General features: G+C 51.0%; 1 protein-coding gene across 2 annotated transcripts in view; it reads left to right on the top strand.

The window, feature by feature from the left end:
- TMEM255B (transmembrane protein 255B) overlaps positions 1-27,052 on the top strand; it is a 661,659-nt gene that overhangs the window by 154,643 nt on the left and 479,964 nt on the right. For both annotated transcript variants that reach the window (XM_069637126.1, XM_069637127.1), the window contains one exon: positions 23,791-23,853. In XM_069637126.1, the coding sequence (XP_069493227.1) occupies positions 23,791-23,853 (63 nt within the window). The remainder of the gene's footprint in view (positions 1-23,790; positions 23,854-27,052) is intronic.

Below are 27,052 nucleotides of genomic sequence, written 5' to 3'. Positions count from 1 at the left end.
GCCTTTCCTGTACTCTCTGCCCGCTGGGTACAGGGTCCAATGAACTTGCCTTTCCTGTACTCTCTGCCCGCTGGGTACAGGGCCCATTGAACTTGCCTTCCCTGTACTCTCTGCACGCTGGGTACAGGGCCCATTGAACTTGCCTTACCTGTACTCTCTGCACGCTGGGTACAGGGCCCATTGAACTTGCCTTCCCTGTACTCTCTGCCTGCTGGTACAGGGTCCAATGAACTTGCCTTCCCTGTACTCTCTGCACGCTGGCTACAGGGCCCATTGAACTTGCCTTCCCTGTACTCTCTGCACGCTGGGTACAGGGCCCATTGAACTTGCCTTTTCTGTACTCTCTGCTTGCTGGGTACAGGGCCCATTGAACTTGCCTTCCCTGTACTCTCTGCACGCTGGGTACAGGGCCCATTGAACCTGCCTTCCCTGTACTTTCTGCACACTGGGTACAGGGCCCATTGAACTTGCCTTCCCTGTACTCTCTGCACGCTGGGTACAGGGCCCATTGAACTTGCCCTTTTCCTGTACTCTCTGCCCGCTGGGTACAGGGTTCAATGAACTTGCCTTTCCTGTACTCTCTGCCCGCTAGGTACAGGGTCCATTTAACTTGCCTTTTCCTGTACTCTCTGCCTGCTGGGTACAGGGCCCATTGAACTTGCCCTTTTCCTGTACTCTCTGCCTGCTGGGTACAGGGTTCAATGAACTTGCCATTCCTGTACTCTCTGCCCGCTGGGTAGAGGGCCCATTGAACTTGCCCTTTTCCTGTACTCTCTGCCCGCTGGGTGCAGGGTCCAATGAACTTGCCTTTCCTGTACTCTCTGCCCGCTGGGTACAGGGCCCATTGAACTTGCCTTCCCTGTACTCTCTGCACGCTGGGTACAGGGCCCATTGAACGTGCCCTTTTCCTGTACTCTCTGCCCGCTGGGTACAGGATTCAATGAACTTGCCTTTCCTGTACTCTCTGCCCCCTGGGTACAGGGTCCATTTAACTTGCCTTTTCCTGTACTCTCTGCCCGCTGGGTGCAGGGTCCACTGAACTTGCCTTTCCTGTACTCTCTGCCCGCTGGGTACAGGGCCCATTGAACTTGCCTTCCCTGTACTCTCTGCATGCTGGGTACAGGGCCCATTGAACTTGCCTTCCCTGTACTCTCTGCACACTGGGTACAGGGCCCATTGAACTTGCCTTCCCTGTACTCTCTGCACGCTGGGTACAGGGCCCACTGAACTTGCCCTTTTCCTGTACTCTCTGCCCCCTGGGTACAGGGTTCAATGAACTTGCCTTTCCTGTACTCTCTGCCCGCTGGGTACAGGGTCCATTTAACTTGCCTTTTCCTGTACTCTCTGCCTGCTGGGTACAGGGCCCATTGAACTTGCCCTTTTCCTGTACTCTCTGCCTGCTGGGTACAGGGTTCAATGAACTTGCCTTTCCTGTACTCTCTGCCCGCTGGGTAGAGGGCCCATTGAACTTGCCCTTTTCCTGTACTCTCTGCCCGCTGGGTGCAGGGTCCAATGAACTTGCCTTTCCTGTACTCTCTGCCCGCTGGGTACAGGGCCCATTGAAATTGCCTCCCCTGTACTCTCTGCACACTGGGTACAGGGCCCATTGAATGTGCCCTTTTCCTGTACTCTCTGCCTGCTGGGTACAGGGTTCAATGAACTTGCCTTTCCTGTACTTTCTGCCAGCTGGGTAGAGGGCCCATTGAACTTGCCCTTTTCCTGTACTCTCTGCCCGCTGGGTACAGGGTCCATTTAACTTGCCTTTTCCTGTACTCTCTGCCTGCTGGGTACAGGGCCCATTGAACTTGCCCTTTTCCTGTACTCTCTGCCTGCTGGGTACAGGGTTCAATGAACTTGCCTTTCCTGTACTCTCTGCCCGCTGGGTAGAGGGCCCATTGAACTTGCCCTTTTCCTGTACTCTCTGCCCGCTGGGTGCAGGGTCCAATGAACTTGCCTTTCCTGTACTCTCTGCCCGCTGGGTACAGGGCCCATTGAACTTGCCTTTCCTGTACTCTCTGCTCACTGGGTACAGGTTCCAATGAACTTGCCTTTCCTGTACTCTCTGCCCGCTGGGTACAGGTTCCAATGAACTTGCCTTTCCTGTACTCTCTGCCCGCTAGGTACAGGGTCCAATGAACTTGCCTTTCCTGTACTCTCTGCCCGCTGGGTACAGGGCCCATTGAACTTGCCTTCCCTGTACTCTCTGCACGCTGGGTACAGGGCCCATTGAACTTGCCTTCCCTGTACTCTCTGCACGCCGGCTACAGGGCCCATTGAACTTGCCTTCCCTGTACTCTCTGCACGCTGGGTACAGGGCCCATTGAACTTGCCCTTTTCCTGTACTCTCTGCCCGCTGGGTACACAGTTCAATGAACTTGCCTTTCCTGTACTTTCTGCCCACTGGGTACAGGGTCCATTTAACTTGCCTTTTCCTGTACTCTCTGCCCGCTGGGTGCAGGGTCCACTGAACTTGCCTTTCCTGTACTCTCTGCCCGCTGGGTACAGGGCCCATGGAACTTGCCTTCCTTGTACTCTCTGCACGCTGGGTACAGGGCCCATTGAACTTGCCTTCCCTGTACTCTCTGCACACTGGGTACAGGGCCCATTGAACTTGCCTTCCCTGTACTCTCTGCACGCTGGGTACAGGGCCCATTGAACTTGCCCTTTTCCTGTACTCTCTGCCCGCTGGGTACAGGGTTCAATGAACTTGCCTTTCCTGTACTCTCTGCCCGCTGGGTACAAGGTCCATTTAACTTGCCTTTTCCTGTACTCTCTGCCCGCTGGGTACAGGGTCCATTGAGCTTGCCTTTTCCTGTACTCTCTGCACGCTGTGTACAGGGCTCATTGAACTTGCCCTTTTCCTGTACTCACTGCCCGCTGGGTACAAGGTTCAATGAACTTGCCTTTCCTGTACTCTCTGCACGCTGGGTACAGGGTTCAATGAACTTGCCTTTCCTGTACTCTCTGCATGCTGGGTACAGGGCTCATTGAACTTGCCCTTTTCCTGTACTCACTGCCCGCTGGGTACAAGGTTCAATGAACTTGCCTTTCCTGTACTCTCTGCACGCTGGGTACAGGGTTCAATGAACTTGCCTTTCCTGTACTCTCTGCATGCTGGGTACAGGGTCCATTTAACTTGCCTTTTCCTGTACTCTCTACCCGCTGGGTACAGGGTCCATTGAGCTTGCCTTTTCCTGTACTTTCTGCCCGCTGGGTAGAGGGCCCATTGAACTTGCCTCTTCTGTACTCTCTGCCCGCTGGGTACAGGGTCCAATGAACTTGCCTTTTCCTGTACTCTCTGCCCGCTGGGTAGAGGGCCCATTGAACTTGCCTTTTCTGTACTCTCTGCCCGCTGGGTACAGGGTCCAATGAACTTGCCTTTTCCTGTACTCTCTGCCCGCTGGGTAGAGGGCCCATTGAACTTGCCTTTTCTGTACTCTCTGCCCGCTGGGTACAGGGTCCATTGAGCTTGCCTTTTCCTGTACTCTCTGCCTGCTGGTACAGGGTCCAATGAACTTCCTTTTCCTGTACTCTCTGCCCGCTGGGTACAGGGCCCATTGAACTTGCCTTTCCTGTACTCTCTGCCCGCTGGGTACAGGGCCCATTGAACTTGCCTTTCCTGTACTCTCTGCCCGCTGGGTACAGGTTCCAATGAACTTCCTTTTCCTGTACTCTCTGCCCGCTAGCTACAGAGCCCATTGAACTTGCCTTTCCTGTACTCTCTGCCCGCTGGGTACAGGGCCCATTGAACTTGCCTTCCCTGTACTCTCTGCACGCTGGGTACAGGGCCCACTGAACTTGCCCTTTTCCTGTACTCTCTGCCCCCTGGGTACAGGGTTCAATGAACTTGCCTTTCCTGTACTCTCTGCCCGCTGGGTACAGGGTCCATTTAACTTGCCTTTTCCTGTACTCTCTGCCTGCTGGGTACAGGGCCCATTGAACTTGCCCTTTTCCTGTACTCTCTGCCTGCTGGGTACAGGGTTCAATGAACTTGCCTTTCCTGTACTCTCTGCCCGCTGGGTAGAGGGCCCATTGAACTTGCCCTTTTCCTGTACTCTCTGCCCGCTGGGTGCAGGGTCCAATGAACTTGCCTTTCCTGTACTCTCTGCCCGCTGGGTACAGGGCCCATTGAAATTGCCTCCCCTGTACTCTCTGCACACTGGGTACAGGGCCCATTGAATGTGCCCTTTTCCTGTACTCTCTGCCTGCTGGGTACAGGGTTCAATGAACTTGCCTTTCCTGTACTTTCTGCCCGCTGGGTAGAGGGCCCATTGAACTTGCCCTTTTCCTGTACTCTCTGCCCGCTGGGTACAGGGTCCATTTAACTTGCCTTTTCCTGTACTCTCTGCCTGCTGGGTACAGGGCCCATTGAACTTGCCCTTTTCCTGTACTCTCTGCCTGCTGGGTACAGGGTTCAATGAACTTGCCTTTCCTGTACTCTCTGCCCGCTGGGTAGAGGGCCCATTGAACTTGCCCTTTTCCTGTACTCTCTGCCCGCTGGGTGCAGGGTCCAATGAACTTGCCTTTCCTGTACTCTCTGCCCGCTGGGTACAGGGCCCATTGAACTTGCCTTTCCTGTACTCTCTGCTCACTGGGTACAGGTTCCAATGAACTTGCCTTTCCTGTACTCTCTGCCCGCTGGGTACAGGTTCCAATGAACTTGCCTTTCCTGTACTCTCTGCCCGCTAGGTACAGGGTCCAATGAACTTGCCTTTCCTGTACTCTCTGCCCGCTGGGTACAGGGCCCATTGAACTTGCCTTCCCTGTACTCTCTGCACGCTGGGTACAGGGCCCATTGAACTTGCCTTCCCTGTACTCTCTGCACGCCGGCTACAGGGCCCATTGAACTTGCCTTCCCTGTACTCTCTGCACGCTGGGTACAGGGCCCATTGAACTTGCCCTTTTCCTGTACTCTCTGCCCGCTGGGTACACAGTTCAATGAACTTGCCTTTCCTGTACTTTCTGCCCACTGGGTACAGGGTCCATTTAACTTGCCTTTTCCTGTACTCTCTGCCCGCTGGGTGCAGGGTCCACTGAACTTGCCTTTCCTGTACTCTCTGCCCGCTGGGTACAGGGCCCATGGAACTTGCCTTCCTTGTACTCTCTGCACGCTGGGTACAGGGCCCATTGAACTTGCCTTCCCTGTACTCTCTGCACACTGGGTACAGGGCCCATTGAACTTGCCTTCCCTGTACTCTCTGCACGCTGGGTACAGGGCCCATTGAACTTGCCCTTTTCCTGTACTCTCTGCCCGCTGGGTACAGGGCCCATTGAACTTGCCTTTCCTGTACTCTCTGCCCGCTGGGTACAGGGTCCATTTAACTTGCCTTTTCCTGTACTCTCTGCCTGCTGGGTACAGGGCCCATTGAACTTGCCCTTTTCCTGTACTCTCTGCCTGCTGGGTACAGGGTTCAATGAACTTGCCTTTCCTGTACTCTCTGCCCGCTGGGTAGAGGGCCCATTGAACTTGCCCTTTTCCTGTACTCTCTGCCCGCTGGGTACAGGGTTCAATGAACTTGCCTTTCCTGTACTCTCTGCATGCTGGGTACAGGGCTCATTGAACTTGCCCTTTTCCTGTACTCACTGCCCGCTGGGTACAAGGTTCAATGAACTTGCCTTTCCTGTACTCTCTGCACGCTGGGTACAGGGTTCAATGAACTTGCCTTTCCTGTACTCTCTGCATGCTGGGTACAGGGTCCATTTAACTTGCCTTTTCCTGTACTCTCTACCCGCTGGGTACAGGGTCCATTGAGCTTGCCTTTTCCTGTACTTTCTGCCCGCTGGGTAGAGGGCCCATTGAACTTGCCTCTTCTGTACTCTCTGCCTGCTGGGTACAGGGTCCAATGAACTTGCCTTTTCCTGTACTCTCTGCCCGCTGGGTAGAGGGCCCATTGAACTTGCCTTTTCTGTACTCTCTGCCCGCTGGGTACAGGGTCCAATGAACTTGCCTTTTCCTGTACTCTCTGCCCGCTGGGTACAGGGTCCATTTAACTTGCCTTTTCCTGTACTCTCTGCCTGCTGGGTACAGGGCCCATTGAACTTGCCCTTTTCCTGTACTCTCTGCCTGCTGGGTACAGGGTTCAATGAACTTGCCTTTCCTGTACTCTCTGCCCGCTGGGTAGAGGGCCCATTGAACTTGCCCTTTTCCTGTACTCTCTGCCCGCTGGGTGCAGGGTCCAATGAACTTGCCTTTCCTGTACTCTCTGCCCGCTGGGTACAGGGCCCATTGAACTTGCCTTTCCTGTACTCTCTGCTCACTGGGTACAGGTTCCAATGAACTTGCCTTTCCTGTACTCTCTGCCCGCTGGGTACAGGTTCCAATGAACTTGCCTTTCCTGTACTCTCTGCCCGCTAGGTACAGGGTCCAATGAACTTGCCTTTCCTGTACTCTCTGCCCGCTGGGTACAGGGCCCATTGAACTTGCCTTCCCTGTACTCTCTGCACGCTGGGTACAGGGCCCATTGAACTTGCCTTCCCTGTACTCTCTGCACGCCGGCTACAGGGCCCATTGAACTTGCCTTCCCTGTACTCTCTGCACGCTGGGTACAGGGCCCATTGAACTTGCCCTTTTCCTGTACTCTCTGCCCGCTGGGTACACAGTTCAATGAACTTGCCTTTCCTGTACTTTCTGCCCACTGGGTACAGGGTCCATTTAACTTGCCTTTTCCTGTACTCTCTGCCCGCTGGGTGCAGGGTCCACTGAACTTGCCTTTCCTGTACTCTCTGCCCGCTGGGTACAGGGCCCATGGAACTTGCCTTCCTTGTACTCTCTGCACGCTGGGTACAGGGCCCATTGAACTTGCCTTCCCTGTACTCTCTGCACACTGGGTACAGGGCCCATTGAACTTGCCTTCCCTGTACTCTCTGCACGCTGGGTACAGGGCCCATTGAACTTGCCCTTTTCCTGTACTCTCTGCCCGCTGGGTACAGGGTTCAATGAACTTGCCTTTCCTGTACTCTCTGCCCGCTGGGTACAGGGTCCATTTAACTTGCCTTTTCCTGTACTCTCTGCCCGCTGGGTACAGGGTCCATTGAGCTTGCCTTTTCCTGTACTCTCTGCACGCTGTGTACAGGGCTCATTGAACTTGCCCTTTTCCTGTACTCACTGCCCGCTGGGTACAAGGTTCAATGAACTTGCCTTTCCTGTACTCTCTGCACGCTGGGTACAGGGTTCAATGAACTTGCCTTTCCTGTACTCTCTGCATGCTGGGTACAGGGCTCATTGAACTTGCCCTTTTCCTGTACTCACTGCCCGCTGGGTACAAGGTTCAATGAACTTGCCTTTCCTGTACTCTCTGCACGCTGGGTACAGGGTTCAATGAACTTGCCTTTCCTGTACTCTCTGCATGCTGGGTACAGGGTCCATTTAACTTGCCTTTTCCTGTACTCTCTACCCGCTGGGTACAGGGTCCATTGAGCTTGCCTTTTCCTGTACTTTCTGCCCGCTGGGTAGAGGGCCCATTGAACTTGCCTCTTCTGTACTCTCTGCCTGCTGGGTACAGGGTCCAATGAACTTGCCTTTTCCTGTACTCTCTGCCCGCTGGGTAGAGGGCCCATTGAACTTGCCTTTTCTGTACTCTCTGCCCGCTGGGTACAGGGTCCAATGAACTTGCCTTTTCCTGTACTCTCTGCCCGCTGGGTAGAGGGCCCATTGAACTTGCCTTTTCTGTACTCTCTGCCCGCTGGGTACAGGGTCCATTGAGCTTGCCTTTTCCTGTACTCTCTGCCTGCTGGTACAGGGTCCAATGAACTTCCTTTTCCTGTACTCTCTGCCCGCTGGGTACAGGGCCCATTGAACTTGCCTTTCCTGTACTCTCTGCCCGCTGGGTACAGGGCCCATTGAACTTGCCTTTCCTGTACTCTCTGCCCGCTGGGTACAGGTTCCAATGAACTTGCCTTTTTTGTACTCTCTGCCTGCTGGGTACAGGTTCCAATGAACTTCCTTTTCCTGTACTCTCTGCCCGCTAGCTACAGAGCCCATTGAACTTGCCTTTCCTGTACTCTCTGCCCGCTGGGTACAGGGCCCATTGAACTTGCCTTCCCTGTACTCTCTGCACGCTGGGTACAGGGCCCATTGAACTTGCCTTCCCTGTACTCTCTGCACGCTGGGTACAGGGCCCATTGAACTTGCCCTTTTCCTGTAGTCTCTGCCCGCTGGGTACAGGGTTCAATGAACTTGCCTTTCCTATACTCTCTGCCCGCTGGGTACAGGGTCCATTTAACTTGCCTTTTCCTGTACTCTCTGCCCGCTGGGTGCAGGGTCCAATGAACTTGCCTTTCCTGTACTCTCTGCCCGCTCGGTACAGGGCCCATTGAACTTGCCTCTTCTGTACTCTCTGCCCGCTGGGTACAGGGTCCAATGAACTTGCCTTTTCCTGTACTCTCTGCCCGCTGGGTAGAGGGCCCATTGAACTTGCCTTTTCTGTACTCTCTGCACGCTGGGTACAGGGCCCATTGAACTTGCCCTTTTCCTGTACTCTCTGCCCGCTGGGTACAGGGTTCAATGAACTTGCCTTTCCTGTACTCTCTGCCCGCTGGGTACAGGATCCATTTAACTTGCCTTTTCCTGTACTCTCTGCCCGCTGGGTACAGGGTTCAATGAACTTGCCTTTCCTGTACTCTCTGCACACTGGGTACAGGGTTCAATTAACTTGTCTTTCCTGTACTCTCTGCATGCTGGGTACAGGGTCCATTTAACTTGCCTTTTCCTGTACTCTCTGCCCGCTGGGTACAGGGTCCATTTAACTTGCCTTTTCCTGTACTCTCTGCCCGCTGGGTACAGGGTCCATTGAGCTTGCCTTTTCCTGTACTCTCTGCCCGCTGGGTAGAGGGCCCATTGAACTTGCCTTTTCCTGTACTCTCTGCCCGCTGGGTACAGGGTCCATTGAGCTTGCCTTTTCCTGTACTCTCTGCCCGCTGGGTAGAGGGCCCATTGAACTTGCCTTTTCTGTACTCTCTGCCCGCTGGGTACAGGGTCCAATGAACTTGCCTTTTCCTGTACTCTCTGCCCGCTGGGTAGAGGGCCCATTGAACTTGCCTTTTCTGTACTGTCTGCCCGCTGGGTACAGGGTCCAATGAACTTGCCTTTTCCTGTACTCTCTGCCCGCTGGGTAGAGGGCCCATTGAACTTGCCTTTTCTGTACTCTCTGCCCGCTGGGTACAGGGTCCAATGAACTTGCCTTTTCCTGTACTCTCTGCCCGCTGGGTAGAGGGCCCATTGAACTTGCCTTTTCTGTACTCTCTGCCCGCTGGGTACAGGGTCCAATGAACTTGCCTTTTCCTGTACTCTCTGCCCGCTGGGTAGCGGGCCCATTGAACTTGCCTTTTCTGTACTCTCTGCCCGCTGGGTACAGGATCCATTGAACTTGCCTTTTCCTGTACTCTCTGCCCGCTGGGTACAGGGTCCAATGAACTTCCTTTTCCTGTACTCTCTGCCCGCTGGGTACAGGGCCCATTGAACTTGCCTTTCCTGTACTCTCTGCCCGCTGGGTACAGGTTCCAATGAACTTGCCTTTCCTGTACTCTCTGCCCGCTGGGTACAGGGTCCATTGAACTTGCCTTTTCCTGTGCTCTCTGCCTGCTGGTACAGGGTCCAATGAACTTCCTTTTCCTGTACTCTCTGCCCGCTGGGTACAGCGCCCATTGAACTTGCCTTTCCTGTACTCTCTGCCCGCTGGGTACAGGGCCCATTGAACTTGCCTTTCCTGTACTCTCTGCCCGCTGGGTACAGGTTCCAATGAACTTGCCTTTCCTGTACTCTCTGCCTGCTGGGCACAGGTTCCAATGAACTTCCTTTTCCTGTACTCTCTGCCCGCTGGCTACAGGGCCCATTGAACTTGCCTTTCCTGTACTCTCTGCCCGCTGGGTACAGGGCCCATTGAACTTGCCTTTCCTGTACTCTCTGCCCGCTGGGTACAGGTTCCAATGAACTTGCCTTTCCTGTACTCTCTGCCCGCTGGGTACAGGGTCCAGTGAACTTGCCTTTTCCTGTACTCTCTGCCCACTGGGTACAGGATCCATTGAACTTGCCTTTTCCTGTACTCTCTGCTCGTTGGGTACAGGTTCCAATGAACTTGCCTTTCCTGTACTCTCTGCCCGCTGGGTACAGGGCCCATTCAACTTGCCTTTCCTGTACACTCTGCCTGCTGGGTACAGGTTCCAATGAACTTGCCTTTCCTGTACTCTCTGCCCACTGGGTACAGGTTCCAATGAACTTGCCTTTCCTGTACTCTCTGCCCGCTAGGTACAGGGTCCATTGAACTTGCCTTTTCCTGTACTCTCTGCCTGCTGGGTACAGGGTCCAATGAACTTCCTTTTCCTGTACTCTCTGCCCGCTGGGTACAGGGCCCATTGAACTTGCCTTTCCTGTACTCTCTGCCCGCTGGGTACAGGGCCCATTGAACTTGCCTTTCCTATACTCTCTGCCCGCTGGGTACAGGTTCCAAAGAACTTGCCTTTCCTGTACTCTCTGCCTGCTGGGTACAGGGTCCATTGAACTTGCCTTTTCCTGTACTCTCTGCCCGCTGGGTACAGGTTCCAATGAACTTGCCTTTCCTGTACTCTCTGCCCGCTATGTACAGGGTCCATTGAACTTGCCTTTTCCTGTACTCTCTTCCCGCTGGGTACAGGGTCCATTGAACTTGCCTTTCCTGTACTCTCTGCTCGCTGGGAACAGGTTCCAATAAACTTGCCTTTCCTGTACTCTCTGCCCGCTGGATACAGGGCCCATTGAACTTGCCTTTCCTGTACTCTCTGCCCGCTGGGTACAGGTTCCAATGAACTTGCCTTTCCTGTACTCTCTGCCCGCTGGGTACAGGGTCCATTGAACTTGCCTTTCCTGTACTCTCTGCACGCTGGGTACAGGTTCCAATGAACTTGCCTACTGGGTACTGGGTCCATTGAACTTGCCCTTTTCCTGTACTCTCTGCCCGCTGGGTACAGGCTCCATTGAACTTGCACTCTCTGCCCGCTGGGTGCAGGGTCCAATGAACTTCCCTTTCCTGTACTCTCTGCCTGCTGGGTACAGGGTCCATTGAACTTGCCTTTCCTTTACTCTCTGCCCGTTGGGTACAGGGTCCAATGAACTTCCCTTTTCCTGTACTCTCTGCCCGCTGGGTACAGGGATCATTGAACTTGCCTTTCCTGTACTCTCTGCCCGCTGGGTACATGATCCATTGAACTTGCCCTTTCCTGTACTCTCTGCCCGCTGGGTACAGGGCCCATTGATCTTGCCCTTTCCACTACTCTCTGCCCGCTTGGTACAGGGTCACTTGAACTTGCCCTTTCCTGTACTCTCTGCCCACTGGGTACAGGGTCCATAAAACTTGGCCTTTCCTGTACTCTCTGCCCTCTGGGTACAGGGTGCATTGAACTTGCCTTTCCTGTACTCTCTGCCCGCTGGGTACAGGGCCCATTGATCTTGCCCTTTCCACTACTCTCTGCCCGCTTGGTACAGGGTCACTTGAACTTGCCCTTTCCTGTACTCTCTGCCCACTGGGTACAGGGTCCATAAAACTTGGCCTTTCCTGTACTCTCTGCCCTCTGGGTACAGGTTCCAATGAACTTGCCTGCTGGGTACTGGGTCCATTGAACTTGCCCTTTTCCTGTACTCTCTGTCCCTTTCCTGTACTCTCTGCCCACTGGGTACAGGGTCCATAAAACTTGGCCTTTCCTGTACTCTCTGCCCTCTGGGTACAGGGTGCATTGAACTTGCCTTTCCTGTACTCTCTGCCCGCTGGGTACAGGGCCCATTGATCTTGCCCTTTCCACTACTCTCTGCCCGCTTGGTACAGGGTCACTTGAACTTGCCCTTTCCTGTACTCTCTGCCCACTGGGTACAGGGTCCATAACACTTGGCCTTTCCTGTACTCTCTGCCCTCTGGGTACAGGTTCCAATGAACTTGCCTGCTGGGTACTGGGTCCATTGAACTTGCCCTTTTCCTGTACTCTCTGCCCGCTGGGTACAGGCTCCATTGAACTTGCACTCTCTGCCTGCTGGGTGCAGGGTCCAATGAACTTCCCTTTTCCTGTACTCTCTGCCCGCTGGGTACAGGGATCATTGAACTTGCCTTTCCTGTACTCTCTGCCCGCTGGGTACATGATCCATTGAACTTGCCCTTTCCTGTACTCTCTGCCCGCTGGGTACAGGGCCCATTGATCTTGCCCTTTCCACTACTCTCTGCCCGCTTGGTACAGGGTCACTTGAACTTGCCCTTTCCTGTACTCTCTGCCCACTGGGTACAGGGTCCATAAAACTTGGCCTTTCCTGTACTCTCTGCCCTCTGGGTACAGGGTGCATTGAACTTGCCTTTCCTGTACTCTCTGCCCGCTGGGTACAGGGTCCATTGAACTTGCCCTTTCCTGTACTCTCTGCCTGCTGGGTACAGGGTCCAATGAACTTCCCTTTTCCGTTACTCTCTGCCCGCTGGGTACAGGGTCCATTGAACTTGCACTCTCTGCCCGCTGGGTACAGGGTCCATTGAACTTGTCCTTTTCCTGTATTCTCTGCCCGCTGGGTACAGGGTCCATTGAACTTGCACTCTCTGCCCACTGGGTACAGGGTCCATTAAACTTGCCTTTCCTGTACTCTCTGTCTGCTGGGTACAGGGTTCAATGAACTTACCCTTTCCTGTACCCTCTGCCCACTGGGTACAGGGTCCATTGAACTTGCCTTTCCTGTACTCTCTGCCCGCTGGATGCAGGGTTCAATGAACTTGCCTTTTCCTGTACTCTCTGCCCGCTGGTTACAGGGTCCATTGAACTTGCCTTTCCTGTACTCTCTGCCCTCTAGGTACAAGCTCCATTGAACTTGCCTTTCCTGTACTCTCTGCCAGCTGGGTACAGGGTCCAATGAGCTTGCCTTTCCTGTACTCTCTGCCCACTGGGTACAGGGTCCAATGAACTTGCCTTTTCCTGTACTCTCTGCCCACTTGGCACAGGGTCCAATGAACCTGTCTTTTCCAGTTCTGTCTACACACTGGGTACTGGGTCCAATCAGCCTGTCGTATCCAGTACTCCTTGCCCACTGGCCATAGGGTGTATTTTTAAAAAACGTTTTTTTAATGTTTATTGGTTTATAAGGAAAAAAAACGTTCACATGTCCACTCCCATTTACAACCATCTTCACATTCAATCAAATGTCAACAACTAATGATGAACTATATACCCGCATCAATTTGATCATTTTCTTTCTAAATCAATTAATCTTCTTTTAAAATGTACTCCACAAATGTCATTGCTGCTAATACTGAGCTTGTTTTTTCTCCAATCAATACTCTCTCCCACCACTCTTCTGCAGTTAGCGTGTTTGTTTCAAGTGCCCCTCCAGATATCTTGTTCTTACCTCTGTCAGGGCCTTACAGGAAGTTATTAGGTGGAGTGTGTCTACTTTCTCATTGACTCCACAGTATCTACAGTAGGATTTATTCTCCTCCCTCACTCTGTTTCCTTGCTAGTAGCACTTCCCTTGTTGGGTGCATGTTCATGTGACATCGCATTAGAAGGTCTCTATATTGGGCTGATGGAAACTTTTGTAGGTATCTCAGAGAGGTTTATTTAAGCCTTTCTACTCGGTCCTCAGAATAGGCCTCAGTCTATCGCTACTTGTTGTCAAAATAGTTGTAATGCAGTCTAGGGATTGCAGCTTTTTTTAGCCTTTGTTGGATTGGACAGAAGTAAGTCTCTTGCGATGTTACATCCTTTAGGAAAGTTCTCACATTCATCCATACAGAATTTCAGTCCGTTATCTGGGGTGATCTCATTTGGTTTCATAATGTCAAACAGGGCTGAACTGTCAGGGATAATACACTTTCGGAATAGGGATATGGTTTTCCACATTACTATTGACTCCAGGGATTGTAGCCGCAGCTCATATCGAATGGAGCATACTGGCAGTGAGTTGGGTAGTCTTAGAATATTCTGCCAGAATAGTCCCTCCAATAATCCCCACACTTTCCATGATAGGTTCAACAAAGACTCTGCACCATAGGTCAAAATCTGCACCACCTTCTGCTTGTAAAATGTGATGAGAGGGAGAGTTGAATAGACCCCATATCTTCTATGTAGGGTGGCTCCCTGAATTACCAGCCTCCCCAACTTAACTCTTAACATTGCACAGTGGCCTCTTTCATCTAAGTTTTTATTTACCACTATGCTCAAATAAGTCATCAGATCTACAATCGCCAGCTTTTGGTCCTCCACTTTCCACGCAGATGACATGGTTAGAATTTTGGTTTTTCCCACATTCATTTGCATACCATTCTCTTTCAAAGAGAGAGCAAAAGCCCTAAGCGTAGGTTGGAGTCCAATAGGCATCAAATCAATGAATACCAAGTCACGTGCATACAGGATCCAGGGGATGTCGATGGCGTTCATTTTCGGCGGCAAAGCTCAGATCTTTCTTTGAGACTCCTTCAGACCAGACATATAGAGACTAAATAGCAGGGGAGCCCGGGTACATCCCTGCTTTAGGCCTTGTTGTTGTGAATTGTCCTCACAGAGCCCCCTCTGCTGACAATCTTACCATAATCAATGTGTCTGTGTATCAGGCTCTAATTGCCTCTATCAGGTCGGAAGGACAATTCCAATCTGCCAGCCCGGACCACAGACTTTCGCTACTGAACCCTTCAAAGGCCTGTTCCAGATCCATGAAGGCCAAGTATACTTTTTTACTTGTATTGCTTTATTTCGACAGTATAGTCATAAAAGCAGTTCACAGAAACGTTAAAAAACACATTATTTACATCATCACACTCGCTTAGCTCGTAATTACTCCACTAAAATTACACAATCAGTGCTTTACCTTAAAACCAAATAAAACAGATCAACATTATACGGACAATAGCAGCTCGTACAGAAAGATGTCTTTACCCCATAGCACTGTTCAGCAACGTAACCTTCCTCGTATACATTTTTCCTACCCAGCTCAGATAACTTGAAGTGGCAAGCACAACCTCCTTATCCAAGGCGTCCAGGCAACTTGCCATAGCACCAACTAGGGACCTACATCAACGGCTTAAGAACAGAGGCTTCAAGGCGCACTTCCTCAGAGGCATGGTGGCCAGACAGAGTAACAAATGGTGTTGTACCGTCTCTTCAGACTCACCACAAAGGATACATGACGTGGAAACGGCATTATTCCATCTATGCCGAAATACAGCAGTCAGAAAGATTCCAATACAGAACTTTAAATATAATTCTCTTTCCCACCCGAGCGAGACATAGTCCAGGTATTCTTTGCAGCCCGCCCGTGTCTTTATTGAAAGATATCCGGCCAGCTGCTCATAATACATTATTCTTGGACTCCAGGGACCTCAGCTTTAAAAGGATGAGGACAAACAGATTCAGGGAGGTGCCCACTCCATTTACAAAACCTGTTTGTCTCAGGTCCAGTCAGCCTGACCTTGACGCCCATGCTCTCAGGTCTCTCAATAATACTGGAGCAAATAGCTCCCCTAATGTATGAGTAGGGCGATCAGACAATCATTTTTGGGGTCGCCTCGATCGTCCTTCTTGAAGATTGGCACTATAATGGCCTCTCGCCATGAGGCTGGTATTTTCTTTGTTTTCATGATCTGTCCAAACAATCTTAGCACAAAGTCCCCCCACGCATGGACCTTTCTCTTTAGGACATGGTTTGCCAAACCATCAGGGCCTGCTGCCCTTGTGGAGCTTAGTTTAACGATCATTGCTTTTGCGTCTTCCACATCCAATTCAAAGGACCACGTGTTTACCGCCCCCCCGATCGCTACTAGACCCTGTCATTCCTTTTTGCGCAAATAGGTTTGTGTAGTGATCCACCCACCTCTCCTCTGATACCTGGCCCATCATACGTGCTGGTTGAATGTTGCCCCCATTATTAATGAGCTCTTAGGGTGTAATGACGCTGTCTCATTTTCTGCTTAATCCTGAGGGTACATGAAATGTTACGCCGGTGCAGCTTCATCACATAACGGGTCTACAGTCTATGTTTTTTTTTTTTTTTTAAATGTATTTTATTTTATAACCACACAGTGCAACAGAACATAAATAGAACACATCAAGCCACAACAAAGGCCAAACAACAGATATGAAAAAGAAAAGAAAGAAAAAACAGAACAGAATTAACTTAACAATCCCCTTCCCTCCCCCCTATGAGCCTGTAGGGTGTCCACCATCATTGTCCGTTCCGTGTGGTGGGGTTCCGTCGCTCTCAGATCCAGCCGAGGTCGACCCCGTACTAAACAGTTCAGCCAATAGCACCTTCCATGCCGTGAGGGAGCTCACCTCTTCCTCCCCTCCCACCCTGCTGGCCTCCCACCATGCTGTCGTCTCGGCAGCAGCCCATTTCTGGAGGTCACGCCACCATACCTCCACCCGTGGCCTCTGGCAATTCTTCCATCCCATGGCTATTCTGCGTTTGGCAAGTGTATAAGCCAAATCTTTAAGCTTCTCCACGTGCCGAAGCTTGCGCGCCCTGGGGTACCCCCCAAGCAAACAGGCCCAGGCCGAATCTATCTTAAGTACAATGCCCCTCCCTGCCAGCTTCTGCGCCACTTCACTCCAGTAGGTTGCAATCACTGGGCAGGCCCAGAACATGTGAATCATATCAGCGTTCTCTGTGTTACACTTGGGACACGCCTGGCGCCCAGCGTCTCGAAATCTGGAAATTCTCAGGGGGGTCATGTATGCCCTATGCGTGATATATAGTTGTATCTGTTTAAACCTGGCATTCCTCGATACTTTTTTGTGGTACCCCAGGGCGCGCTCCCACTGCCCATCCGCCATCGGGGCCCCCATCTCTGTTTCCCATTCCAACCTCAGGTACCCCAAATCCTTCCCAACCTTTGCCATCAGCATCTCGTACAGCCTGGAGACCTCGTGCCCGCCCTCGGATGCGTCATACATAATCTCCAGCGTCGCATCCGGCTCGTCAGCCAATACGGTCTCGGGCCAAGTGCTCCGGACCTCCCTGACCACTCTATGGAACGTCATGTATTGCCCCGCATGCAGCCCCGCCCCCGCCTCCAGATCTGCGAACTCCGCCAAGGCCCCATCCTGCCAAATGTCCCCCAAAGTGACCAGCCCCACTGCCTCCCAGTATGTTCGCAGGATGGCCCTAAGCTGTCCGTCTTCCCCTGCCAAGGCCACCAGCGGCAGCTGCGGCATGCACGGCAGGGGATCCCCCATCATCCGGCAGGCTCTTCGCCACATGTTCCTGCCCAACGCTAGCATTTTAGGACGCCCCCTCATCCATGTGCTGGATACCCAAATAATCTCTCGCAGGTAGAAGGGGGAGCAGTCCTTTCCCAACAGTCTATGTTCCGGGGTTTCGTCGTCCGAAAGCCACTTGGCCACGTACTGCAGCTGCGCTGCCACGTAGTAGGCCTCAAAGTTCGGCAGCCTCACGCCGCCTTTCTCATAAGCCTTCTGCAATTTCCACAATGCGACCCTGTTACGCGTGCCCTGCCATAAGAAATCTCTACATGCCCCATGTAGTCTAGCAAAAAACCCCTTGGGTATCATGTGTGGAATGTTATTGAAATAATGCAGCAGCATAGGTAGCACAACCATCTTAAGCATAGCACCCCGGCCCATCATCGCTAAGGGTAGTTTCTCCCAAAACCTCATGCACTTCTCGATCCTCCCCACTGCCAATTCAGTATTGTGCCTGTGTTCCTCCCCGGTCGTGTGATATACGTCTATGCCAAGGTACCGAAAGGTGCTTGTCGCCCATGGGATTCGCAATACTGGCAACCTCTCAGCCGGTATCCCCACATAGCCGCCCAGCGGGAACAGGGTGGATTTCCGAGGGTTGACCGCTATACCAGAAAGCCAAGCAAACCTCTCCATCACCTCCAAGACATATTGCAGGTTCTCTTCAGGGTATTGGAGGTACAACAGCATATCGTCGGCATACAGGGATATCAGATGGCTCTCCCCCCCCACCTCTATGCCCACCGGGTCATACTGTTGCCGGAGGTAAATTGCCAAGGGCTCAAGGGCCAGGATGTACAACATTGGGGACCAAGGACATCCCTGCCTGGTGCCGCTACCTAACTGCCACCTATCCGACACTACTGCCCCCGTACGAACTCTGGCTATATAATAATTCGGCCCACCTCCTGTACCCTGGCCCCATTCCGAAGTGATCCAGTGCCGCCAACAGCCACGGCCAACGAACAGAGTCGAACGCCTTGACCGCATCCAGCGCCACTATCGCCATTTCGCCGTCTTTGCTACATCCCCATTCGACCACTCTGTGTAGGCGTCTATGGTTGTGGGTAATGTTCCTGTCCGGGACATAGCCCGTCTGGTCAGGGTGAATCAGCTTGCCTATCACTCTCCTCATTCTAGCCGCCAAGACAGCTGTTAGGATCTTGCTGTCCTGGTTCAGCATTGACAAGGGTCGATAGGAGCCGCAACCGTGTCCCGGTGTATTGTGCTTGGGGAGTGGCACTATGACCGCTTCCCTGAGTGATTCTGGTAGCTGTCCCAGCTCAAACGCCTCATTAAACATGTCCAGCATGGGTGGGAGTACCTCCTCCTCATACGCCTTATAAAACTCGCTGGGGAACCCGTCCGCCCCCGGGGCCTTGCAAGTGGGCAGCTGTCGCACTATTTCTCTGAGCTCTTCCAGAGTGATCGGAGCATCCATCTCCTCTCGCTCTTCATCGCTGATTCTGGGCAGGCCTATATCCCCGAGTACTTCCTCTATCTCCTCTCGGCTCCCCCCTTCCCGATCTTCATACAATGTTTGGTAGTATTCTGCGAATGCCCCATTTACCCCTTCTTGCGTATCGATCTCCGCACCCCCTTCAGTGATGACCGATCGGATCGGAGCCCTAGGGGTTTCGCTCTTATATAGCCAAGCGAGGAGCCTGCCTGTCTTGTCCCCACCCGCATGCAACCTCTCAATGTACTTCGTATAATTCAGGTTACAAAGTCTGTCCCAATGCCCAGTGCACCGCTGCTGCAGCTCAGTAACTACTTCCACATCGGGCCCACCCTTCTCCAATTCTTTTTCCAGCTCGATCTCGGCCTCTCGCAGGTCGGTCAGGATTCCGCCCATTAATCCCTTGGACTTCGCGATAGCAACTCCCCTCATCACCACCTTAAAAGCCTCCCACAAAATACCAGCCGATTTGACACTCCCTGTGTTCGACTCAAAGTACGCGACTATCTCCTCCCTCATGTCCTCCTTGAATACCGGATCCCGTAGCGCTTCCGCCCGAAGGCGCCATGTTGGAATCCGTGCACGTGGGGGGCGCAGCCGCCAATGCATGATTAGGGGCGAGTGGTCCGAGAGGACCCTCGCCCTGTAGTCAATCTGTTCACACTCCGTAAGAATGTCTGGAGTGGCAAAAAAGTAGTCGAGCCTCGTGTGCAGTTGGTGCGGAGCCGAATAGTGCGAATACTGCCTCCCACCCGGGTGTCTCGCTCTCCACACGTCTACCAGGCCTAGATCCGCTAGCAGCGACTGCAACACCTTGGCCGCTGGGCTGGGCCTAACCATTTTGTCATCCGACCTGTCCTCCCTGGAGTTAAGCACACAATTAAAGTCTCCACCCCAGATTACTGTGCTCCCCATCCCTTCACCGAGTCTCGCGCACAGGGTCTTGAAGTAAGTCGCTGTGTCCTGGTTGGGCGCATAAGTGTTTATGATACAGACAACTCTACCTTCCACAATCCCCCGAACCATAGCCAGCCGCCCGTCCGACTCCACAACCTCCCCCAAGAGCTTGAACGGGACATGTGGTGCAACCCAAACCAGCACACCCCTGGCATACGCAGAGAATGTGGATCCAACCACTGTCCCCCTCCATTTTCTCCGCACCATTTCAAGTTTATCCCGTGTCAAATGCGTCTCCTGTAACAAGGCCACGTCTATCCTCTGCCTCTTCAAATACAACATGACCTTATTACGCTTCAGGTAGCTATTCAACCCTCTAACATTCCATGTCAATACCTTAAGGTCTCCCATGATTTATCCGTAGCTCCCACTTCCCCCTCTGGTCTGATCGCCTCCCCCCAGTCCCGACTACATCCCTTCTCAGTTTCTTCCCCAGGCTCACATAACAACTAACCCCCCCCACCCCCCTAACCCAACCAACCGCCCAGCTCCATCCCTGGATCTCAGGCATCCCCGTGTTCGGTTCTCTACGGAAGCCCCCGTAGAGAACCCGACAGGGTGTCACACCCCACACAGTGACTAACCTAACCACACACTGGGGTACGAATAAAACGGCCCTCGGATGCCCCCTACACATTTATATCCGCGCTCGCGGACCATGTTCGCAACAGTTAAAAAATGCATCCCCATCACAAAGTGGCAAAGACTATATTCCAGTCCAAATGTTCAAAGTCCGCCAGGCCCACTGTTTCACTTAACTCTCCCTGCTCCGTCCGCCATCTGCTCATCAGGCTCCTGAGGGCAGTTCTGCGCATCGAGCCATTCCATGGCCTCCTCAGGGGTGTCGAAAAACAGCGTCTTAGCCTTGAAGAAGACCTTAAGTTTGGCTGGGTAGAGTAACATATACTTGAAACCGGCCGTCCGCAGGCGCCTTTTGACCGCCCCAAAGTTCATCCGACTGCGCTGCACTTGTAGAGTGTAGTCGGGGTAAGCAGAGATGGTTGCCTCCCCTCGCCGTATGGTACCCCCTTTACGAAAATGTTCCAGAATCTTCTCCCGGTCTTTGTAGTTGAGGATCTTGGCGATCACGGGCCTGGGCGGATTACCCGGCGTTGGCCTTCTGATCAGGGCCCTGTGTGCCCTCTCCACTGCAAATCCCTGCGTTAGGGCACCTCCGGTGATCTCCTGCAGCAGCAAAGTCTCAATAAAATCTGTGGGATTCTGGCCCTCAGCTCCCTCCGGTAGGCCCACAATCCGGATGTTGTTTCTGCGGGCCCGACCTTCTGCCTCTTCAGCCCTGCTTTCCAGGTTGCCTACCCTCTGCACCAGGGCATGGATCTCTCGTTTGTGCGCGGTGCATTCCGCCACAGTCGGGCCCATCTCCTTCTCCAGGGTCTCTCTGCGCTCGGCCAGGGTTCGCACATCTTGCCTCAGGAGGTTCACGTCTTCCTGTACCGCCCCGACCTGAAGTTCCATCGCAGTTTTCAGTTCGGCCACCGCAAGTTGGAGTTTGGTCTCCCATGTCGCCTTCAGATCTGCGATCGCTGCCAGGACCTCCTGGTTCGTTCCTCCTGCGGCCATCTCCTTGGGCTGGGCCTTTTCTTTGCTCCTGGTCCCCTCGGTGCCAGGCGATGTCTTGGCAAATTCGTCGAGCGTGGGCTGTTTATTCTTCGCCCTCAGGAGCTTGCTCGTCATATCTTCGATCAGGAGCGTCCCTTCGATCTCGCTTAGGCCCCAGGCCTGGGGGCACTATGTCCCCCCGTCGCCACACAGTTTCGGCTACCTCCAGTCAAGCTTGCTTTCGCTGGATCGCGCTGAACGTGAACTGAGGGAATCGCCTCCAGAATCCGGTCCCCGATCCTTTGTCCCAACATCAAGCGACGGCAGCCATTTTGTCTGCCGGCGAAGCTCCGGCCCAAAAACTTCACGCGGCTCCTGAGTACACAAGCGCTGCACAATCCCGTATGAGAATGCATCCACATGTGCAGCCGAGCTTCGCATTTACAGTCATCACCGTCTATGCCACATCGTAGCGGCCGTTGCGCGGATTCAGCCGGATAATGTTCGGATCAGCGGGAGCTCCCGTTCAGGCACGTCCTTTCACATGGCGTCCAAGCCACGCCCCCCTACAGTCTGTATGTTAATGTAATAGTGCCTCATCTAGCACTTAAGGGGTTAATGAACCAACAAACACTCTGGGGGCACAAGTACAATGTTAGCTTTCAGGATTCACATAGTTGAATGTGTATGTCTTTGGAGTCATTACGAGGTGGGCGTTTTTCTTTTTACGTGAAATACTGCCATCCGTAGTTATCACCTCCACTAGTGGTATTTCATCAAATCTACCCAATTCAGAGTTTTAGAATGCTGAAGGTGGAATTTTTGGAATACCTTTCGAGGTAGTCCAGAAATACCTCCTCCACCAGTGGTAACCTCAACATTTATTTTTGAAAAATATTTCTACCCTTTCCCACCTTCAGTTTGAAGGTTGAATTAAGTAATCTACAGTTGCGGCTCATACCACTAATTCTACATGTTTTAATGTAAGAACGGGTTAGTAATTAACATTTTAAGCATTGGTAAGGTGGTGGTGGAATGGGTTATCAGCAGGTCTTGGAAGCAAGACAATGCTGAGCAACACTGGTTCGAATCCCAAATCCGTGCTTAAAATCGACCTTGGGTATTAAGCGCGTCATAAATACCTGTACAAGGCCTAGTTGGATCATTCCCTCCTCCCCCATTCCCTTGCTTTGTTGTGCCTCGAGACACAGATGTGTATAGGCGAGGCGCATTACAAATGAACAATAAAATTAAAAAAATAATGACCATGGACCATATTACTTCCCTTCTGTAAAGTAAAACATGTTTTTAAAAAATGTTGCACTTTGGAATGATTACCTACACTGAGGTGGTTGTTAAAATAGGCGAACTCTCAGATGAAAATCCACCTGGAATATTGTAGCGATATTCTCAAGAAATATCAACTGTGGTATTTTGCACAACCCTGAAATTGGTAAATACCACCAGATTTATCACTACCTTCAAACTCGTGATGGCACTTTGTTTGCAAGGTTTTTAGCCGTGACTTGGGTGGTGCTCTTTGAAATCGCTGATCGTGGATTGTATGAAATTTGGAGTGGTGTGGGTGATGTTCGCCATTCAAGGTACAAGTCATTAGGGATCTCTTGATTGCTGTGATACCTGGGAATCCATGGTGGGGACTCCCTGGGCAGTAGGAGATTTTGCTGATCTCTCAAAAATATGAATTCTGTAATGTCTGCCCTGAAACATATGCCAGTGGGATGTCCGCACACCAGCCCCAGTGATTCATAAAACTTCTTGAATGAAATGAAAAAAGCATATACACTGTCCCGTTACCACCATAAGGCATGATATGATATGACATGGCATTTCTAACGCGCCTATACACAAGTGTTTCAAGGCGCAACATGGCAAGGGAGGGGAAACAGAAGGAAACCAAAGACAGCGTTCCTACTAGGCCAGGTGACATTGAGATTGCGCAAGTGCAGGGGAGGGGGGCAAGGGTAAAAGTGCAGGGGGAGCGAAGGGGGCAGTGCAGTTCATAGGATGGCAGTGAAATAAATATAGTAAATAAATAGAATAAATAGAAGTGCAGCCAGCTGGTGGCAAGTGCAAGGGTAAGTGCAGACAACAGGTGTCAAGTACTAGTAGGGGTGCCTTGGCTCTGATGCTTGTCCGAGTGGTTATTGTGTATTAATACCCGGCGACGGTCCATTCACTTGTAACAAGCAAGCTCATTGGCCCTCCCTGGGTCGTACACGCCTGACAAATCCTTTGTCATGTCACTGCTTCTTTTTTGGGTCAGCAGCCACATCCACTGCTTACTTCATTAACTTTCCCAGATGCAGTCCTTGTATTGCTAAGCAAGCTGCAAGCACAACTTCCTCCTCTCAATATAACACACACAGCCATTACATTAGCAAGGACACTAGTAACCTGGTGCAATACAAAACATAACACAAAAAGCATTCGGTGAACATTTCAGTAATCAGGTTTGCAATTCTTTTGGCTTACCAGTGGTGTAGTGATTTTGTAGCAAATGTTTAACATTCAATATTCCAAATACATATCATTGGCACAGTTTCTGTTTTGCGTGCTTTGATGCTGACTCAGACCTGTTGTTTGTTTCTTTCCTGTAGCTTGCCTTTGGGTCTTTCCTTGGTATTATTGGAATCCACCTGGTAGAGAACAGGAAGCAAATGGTGAGTGAACACATTTTTGCATTCCTTTTCATTGTCTAAACGCCTCGACAGGGGAGGACTGGCCTATAGGGAACTCTCGCGAATTACCGGTAGGCCTCTGCACCCTGGGCCTTTTTTGTGTGGTAACCTATTTTATTTCCACATTTTCTCATAGGATATGGGTTGGGCTTGCTGAAAATGTGCAATATGGGGCCACTTTGAAAATGATTTCCAGGGCCTCTTTTGGTCCCCAGTTCACCCCTGCGCCTCGACATCAAGTTCACTCCATGTGTGCCACTTTTCAGGTCCGGTACACTTTTACAGCTAATTTTATTGATCCACCAGAATTTCGTTGATTTGGCAGGCACGCTTATTTATTTATTTATTCATTTGTAAAGCGCACCGAACGCTAGGGTATCTGGGCCCATTCCTTGAAGGTTACAGTGTTATTACAGTAGGGAAAGACAATTCATTACAGTAGGGATACAGATAGATATATTGTGAAAAAGACATATCATGACAGTGCAGATACAATTGTAACCAAGCAGCGATTATACATTACTGCTCATGTGCAAAGAGCCATGTTATCTGATTTTGTTTCCATAAATCCAAAAGGACGGTTCAGCTCTTAAAGCTAGGGGGGTGGAGTTCCAACGTTTAGCAGCTAGTACCGGCAAACTGTTACAAACTATTGGCAAGCAGAATTGGCATAACACATTTTCCAATCTGACTGCAAAAAAACAATAGATTCCTAAGGAATCCACGTGAAATGTGTACCTGGTGGTTGAACCATAGGAAGCCATTGTTGATGTCTTCACTTATTCGTTAATTGTTGGAGGCATTTACCATTTTGAATCAAATGGGAGTAACATGCGGTGTAAAAGTGATTTCAACTGGGTATTACACTGACCTGAATGGTGCTCATTTCATCATTTGCTTTTTAGAGTACAAAAGGAAGGTGTATGTAAAATGGGGGTGAAATCATCTTACATCACCCATTTACACTAAATGAGGAAAAACGCTGCCAGTCTTGTGCACATGGCAGGCAGCGTTTACAACGGATTCCTATGGCATCCGCCTACTTTTTGCTGCTGTGAAAAACAGGGTGCATTCAATAGGAATCTGTTGGTTTTACTCCAGCATGAAAATTTCATGCTGACATCAAGTGAAGGTGGAAAGTAAAAGGGAGGCTGAAACGTAACTCCCGTTTCGCTGCCGTTCTAAGCCTTCAAAAACCACCAAATTTCCCTGCAGCGTGTCTGGAGGCATTAAGACCAGAGTAACTCCATTGCCCCTGTTTTGTAAATCTTTTATGTTCCGGGGACTTCAAAAATAAGATCCTTGGAGGTTGCCAAAGTTTTGCCCATCTGTTGCAAAGTGTGTGGCCATTTCATTCATCCTGTCAAAGCCTGGAAAATGCTGAGAAGATTGCTAACTGCTAATGGCCTGTCCAGATGGAATTCAACCATATATATGTTTCAATGCCTCTTTGAGCAGCACAAGGCTGTATGTAATGTAACACAAAGGTGAAGAGCAGGGTCATTCATGTCTCTCTGGCCGATAGGCAATGGGGTCTTGCGAAACGGCTCATTCAGCAGCTGGCATCTTTTTAATAGTCTACACTGGCTGTACTAACGCTGCAAAGAGTGATGCCGCACTTCCCTCTGGTTCCTAAGCACAGAGCCTAGACCCTAATGATTGGACAGGACATTAGAGAAGTGTTTTTAAAGCTTTAGGTATGGCCTACAGTGTACACCAGCACTTGCACCGGGCATAGTTAGTTCTGAGGAGTTCATCAGTGCTACAACTTTAAACCCAGGCTACAGCTCTTGACTGTCTGCTTTTTTGCCTCTTTCACCTGCTGAGTCGCACTGTCTGTCCTGAGTGCTACCAAACCCAAGAAGATCTTGTTGCAGTGTTTGACAGGCAGTTGTGCCCGCCTTTGTCCATTAATTTACCATAGGAGAAAAGTATGTTTGCTCTATTTTCGGTAGCTAAGCAGTCATAAATATCCATGTGCCACCTATCGAATCAGCGAAAGTGTTTAATAATGATAACGTGTTTAAAGAAGCAATTAAGCATGTATTTTATTTCAAGACACAACTAGTATGTTATGGTATTTGTAAATTGCACAACAGCCATAGTGAGTGAATCCATTACCCTGCAACAGCTGTGGGTGGTGGCAACTGTAGTAGAATGCTGCCTCCCCTAAGACATGCTAGAACATATTTGGGCACTTTCATTTATTGTGTGACAAATAAAGCACTGCCCAGGGGTACCCCCATTACTGCTACCATACTCTCAGGTCATTGGACATAATTAAGTTCTCAAATGTCTCCACCTATTACCAGAGAGCATAGCAGGACAAATGGAGGTCTTTGGTTTTTTTAACAGGAGCTTCCCAAGTTCAGTCAAAAGCACAAACCCCAATTTGGATTGGCTGAGCAGAAATCTAGCCAAGGCTCAGCAAGCAGAACACATGCCCATATCAACAAGGGCAGCAGACAGAATGCTCCAGCAGAGGCTCAAAGATGCAACTGGCAATAGAAGATACACCTTTGCATTATTGGCCCAGCAAATGCAGCAGTGACTAACACCAAGCAGGATGACAATCATGTTTCTGTTGCGTCTTGCTGCCGGCAAAGCTCTTTATGTTTTTAGTGCAGTGGGGACAATCATCTAAGACAGAAGGGCAAAATTGTGAAACCGGAAATGTAGAAACTGTAACTAAGCTGAAGATGAATCAGCACTTTCTATCACACATGTTTACTGTTGTAGATGATGTTGTAGATGATGCAGATTTTGAGTATGAGCAACTGGGAGACTTCAAACATATTCCTAGAGATTCTGACTCCGATGACAATGATGCAGAGAATGGCTACATCATCTATTAGTGCTGATTGTGTCTGCTACAGCACTCTGCACCAGAGAGCTTGTCATACAGCTGGACATTCAGCTTCACTTAATCTACTCCATCAGACAGACTATCTTTACTGTTATTTCATTTGATAACCTAAGCTATTGAACCCTAGATCTCAGTTTCTTCTTCCTATATTGGAGGAATATCACCAAGGGCATTGGTGTGGCCTGGTATATTGGTCAGGATAAGTGGATTAAATGTGCCTGGACCTTGGTTAAAGTCCTGGATATGGCACAGGAAGTTAGGGCATTTAGGGAAAATTTTGACCAAGAAGAAGAAGTGAGATGTTGGTTCAAATGG

This window comes from Ambystoma mexicanum, chromosome 7p (genome assembly GCF_040938575.1).
Source record: "Ambystoma mexicanum isolate Mex_15411 chromosome 7p, UKY_AmexF1_1, whole genome shotgun sequence".
Classification (NCBI taxonomy): domain Eukaryota; kingdom Metazoa; phylum Chordata; class Amphibia; order Caudata; family Ambystomatidae; genus Ambystoma; species Ambystoma mexicanum.
The sequence above is the reverse complement of the archived record's forward strand: the minus strand, read 5'-3'. Positions and strand labels throughout refer to the sequence as shown.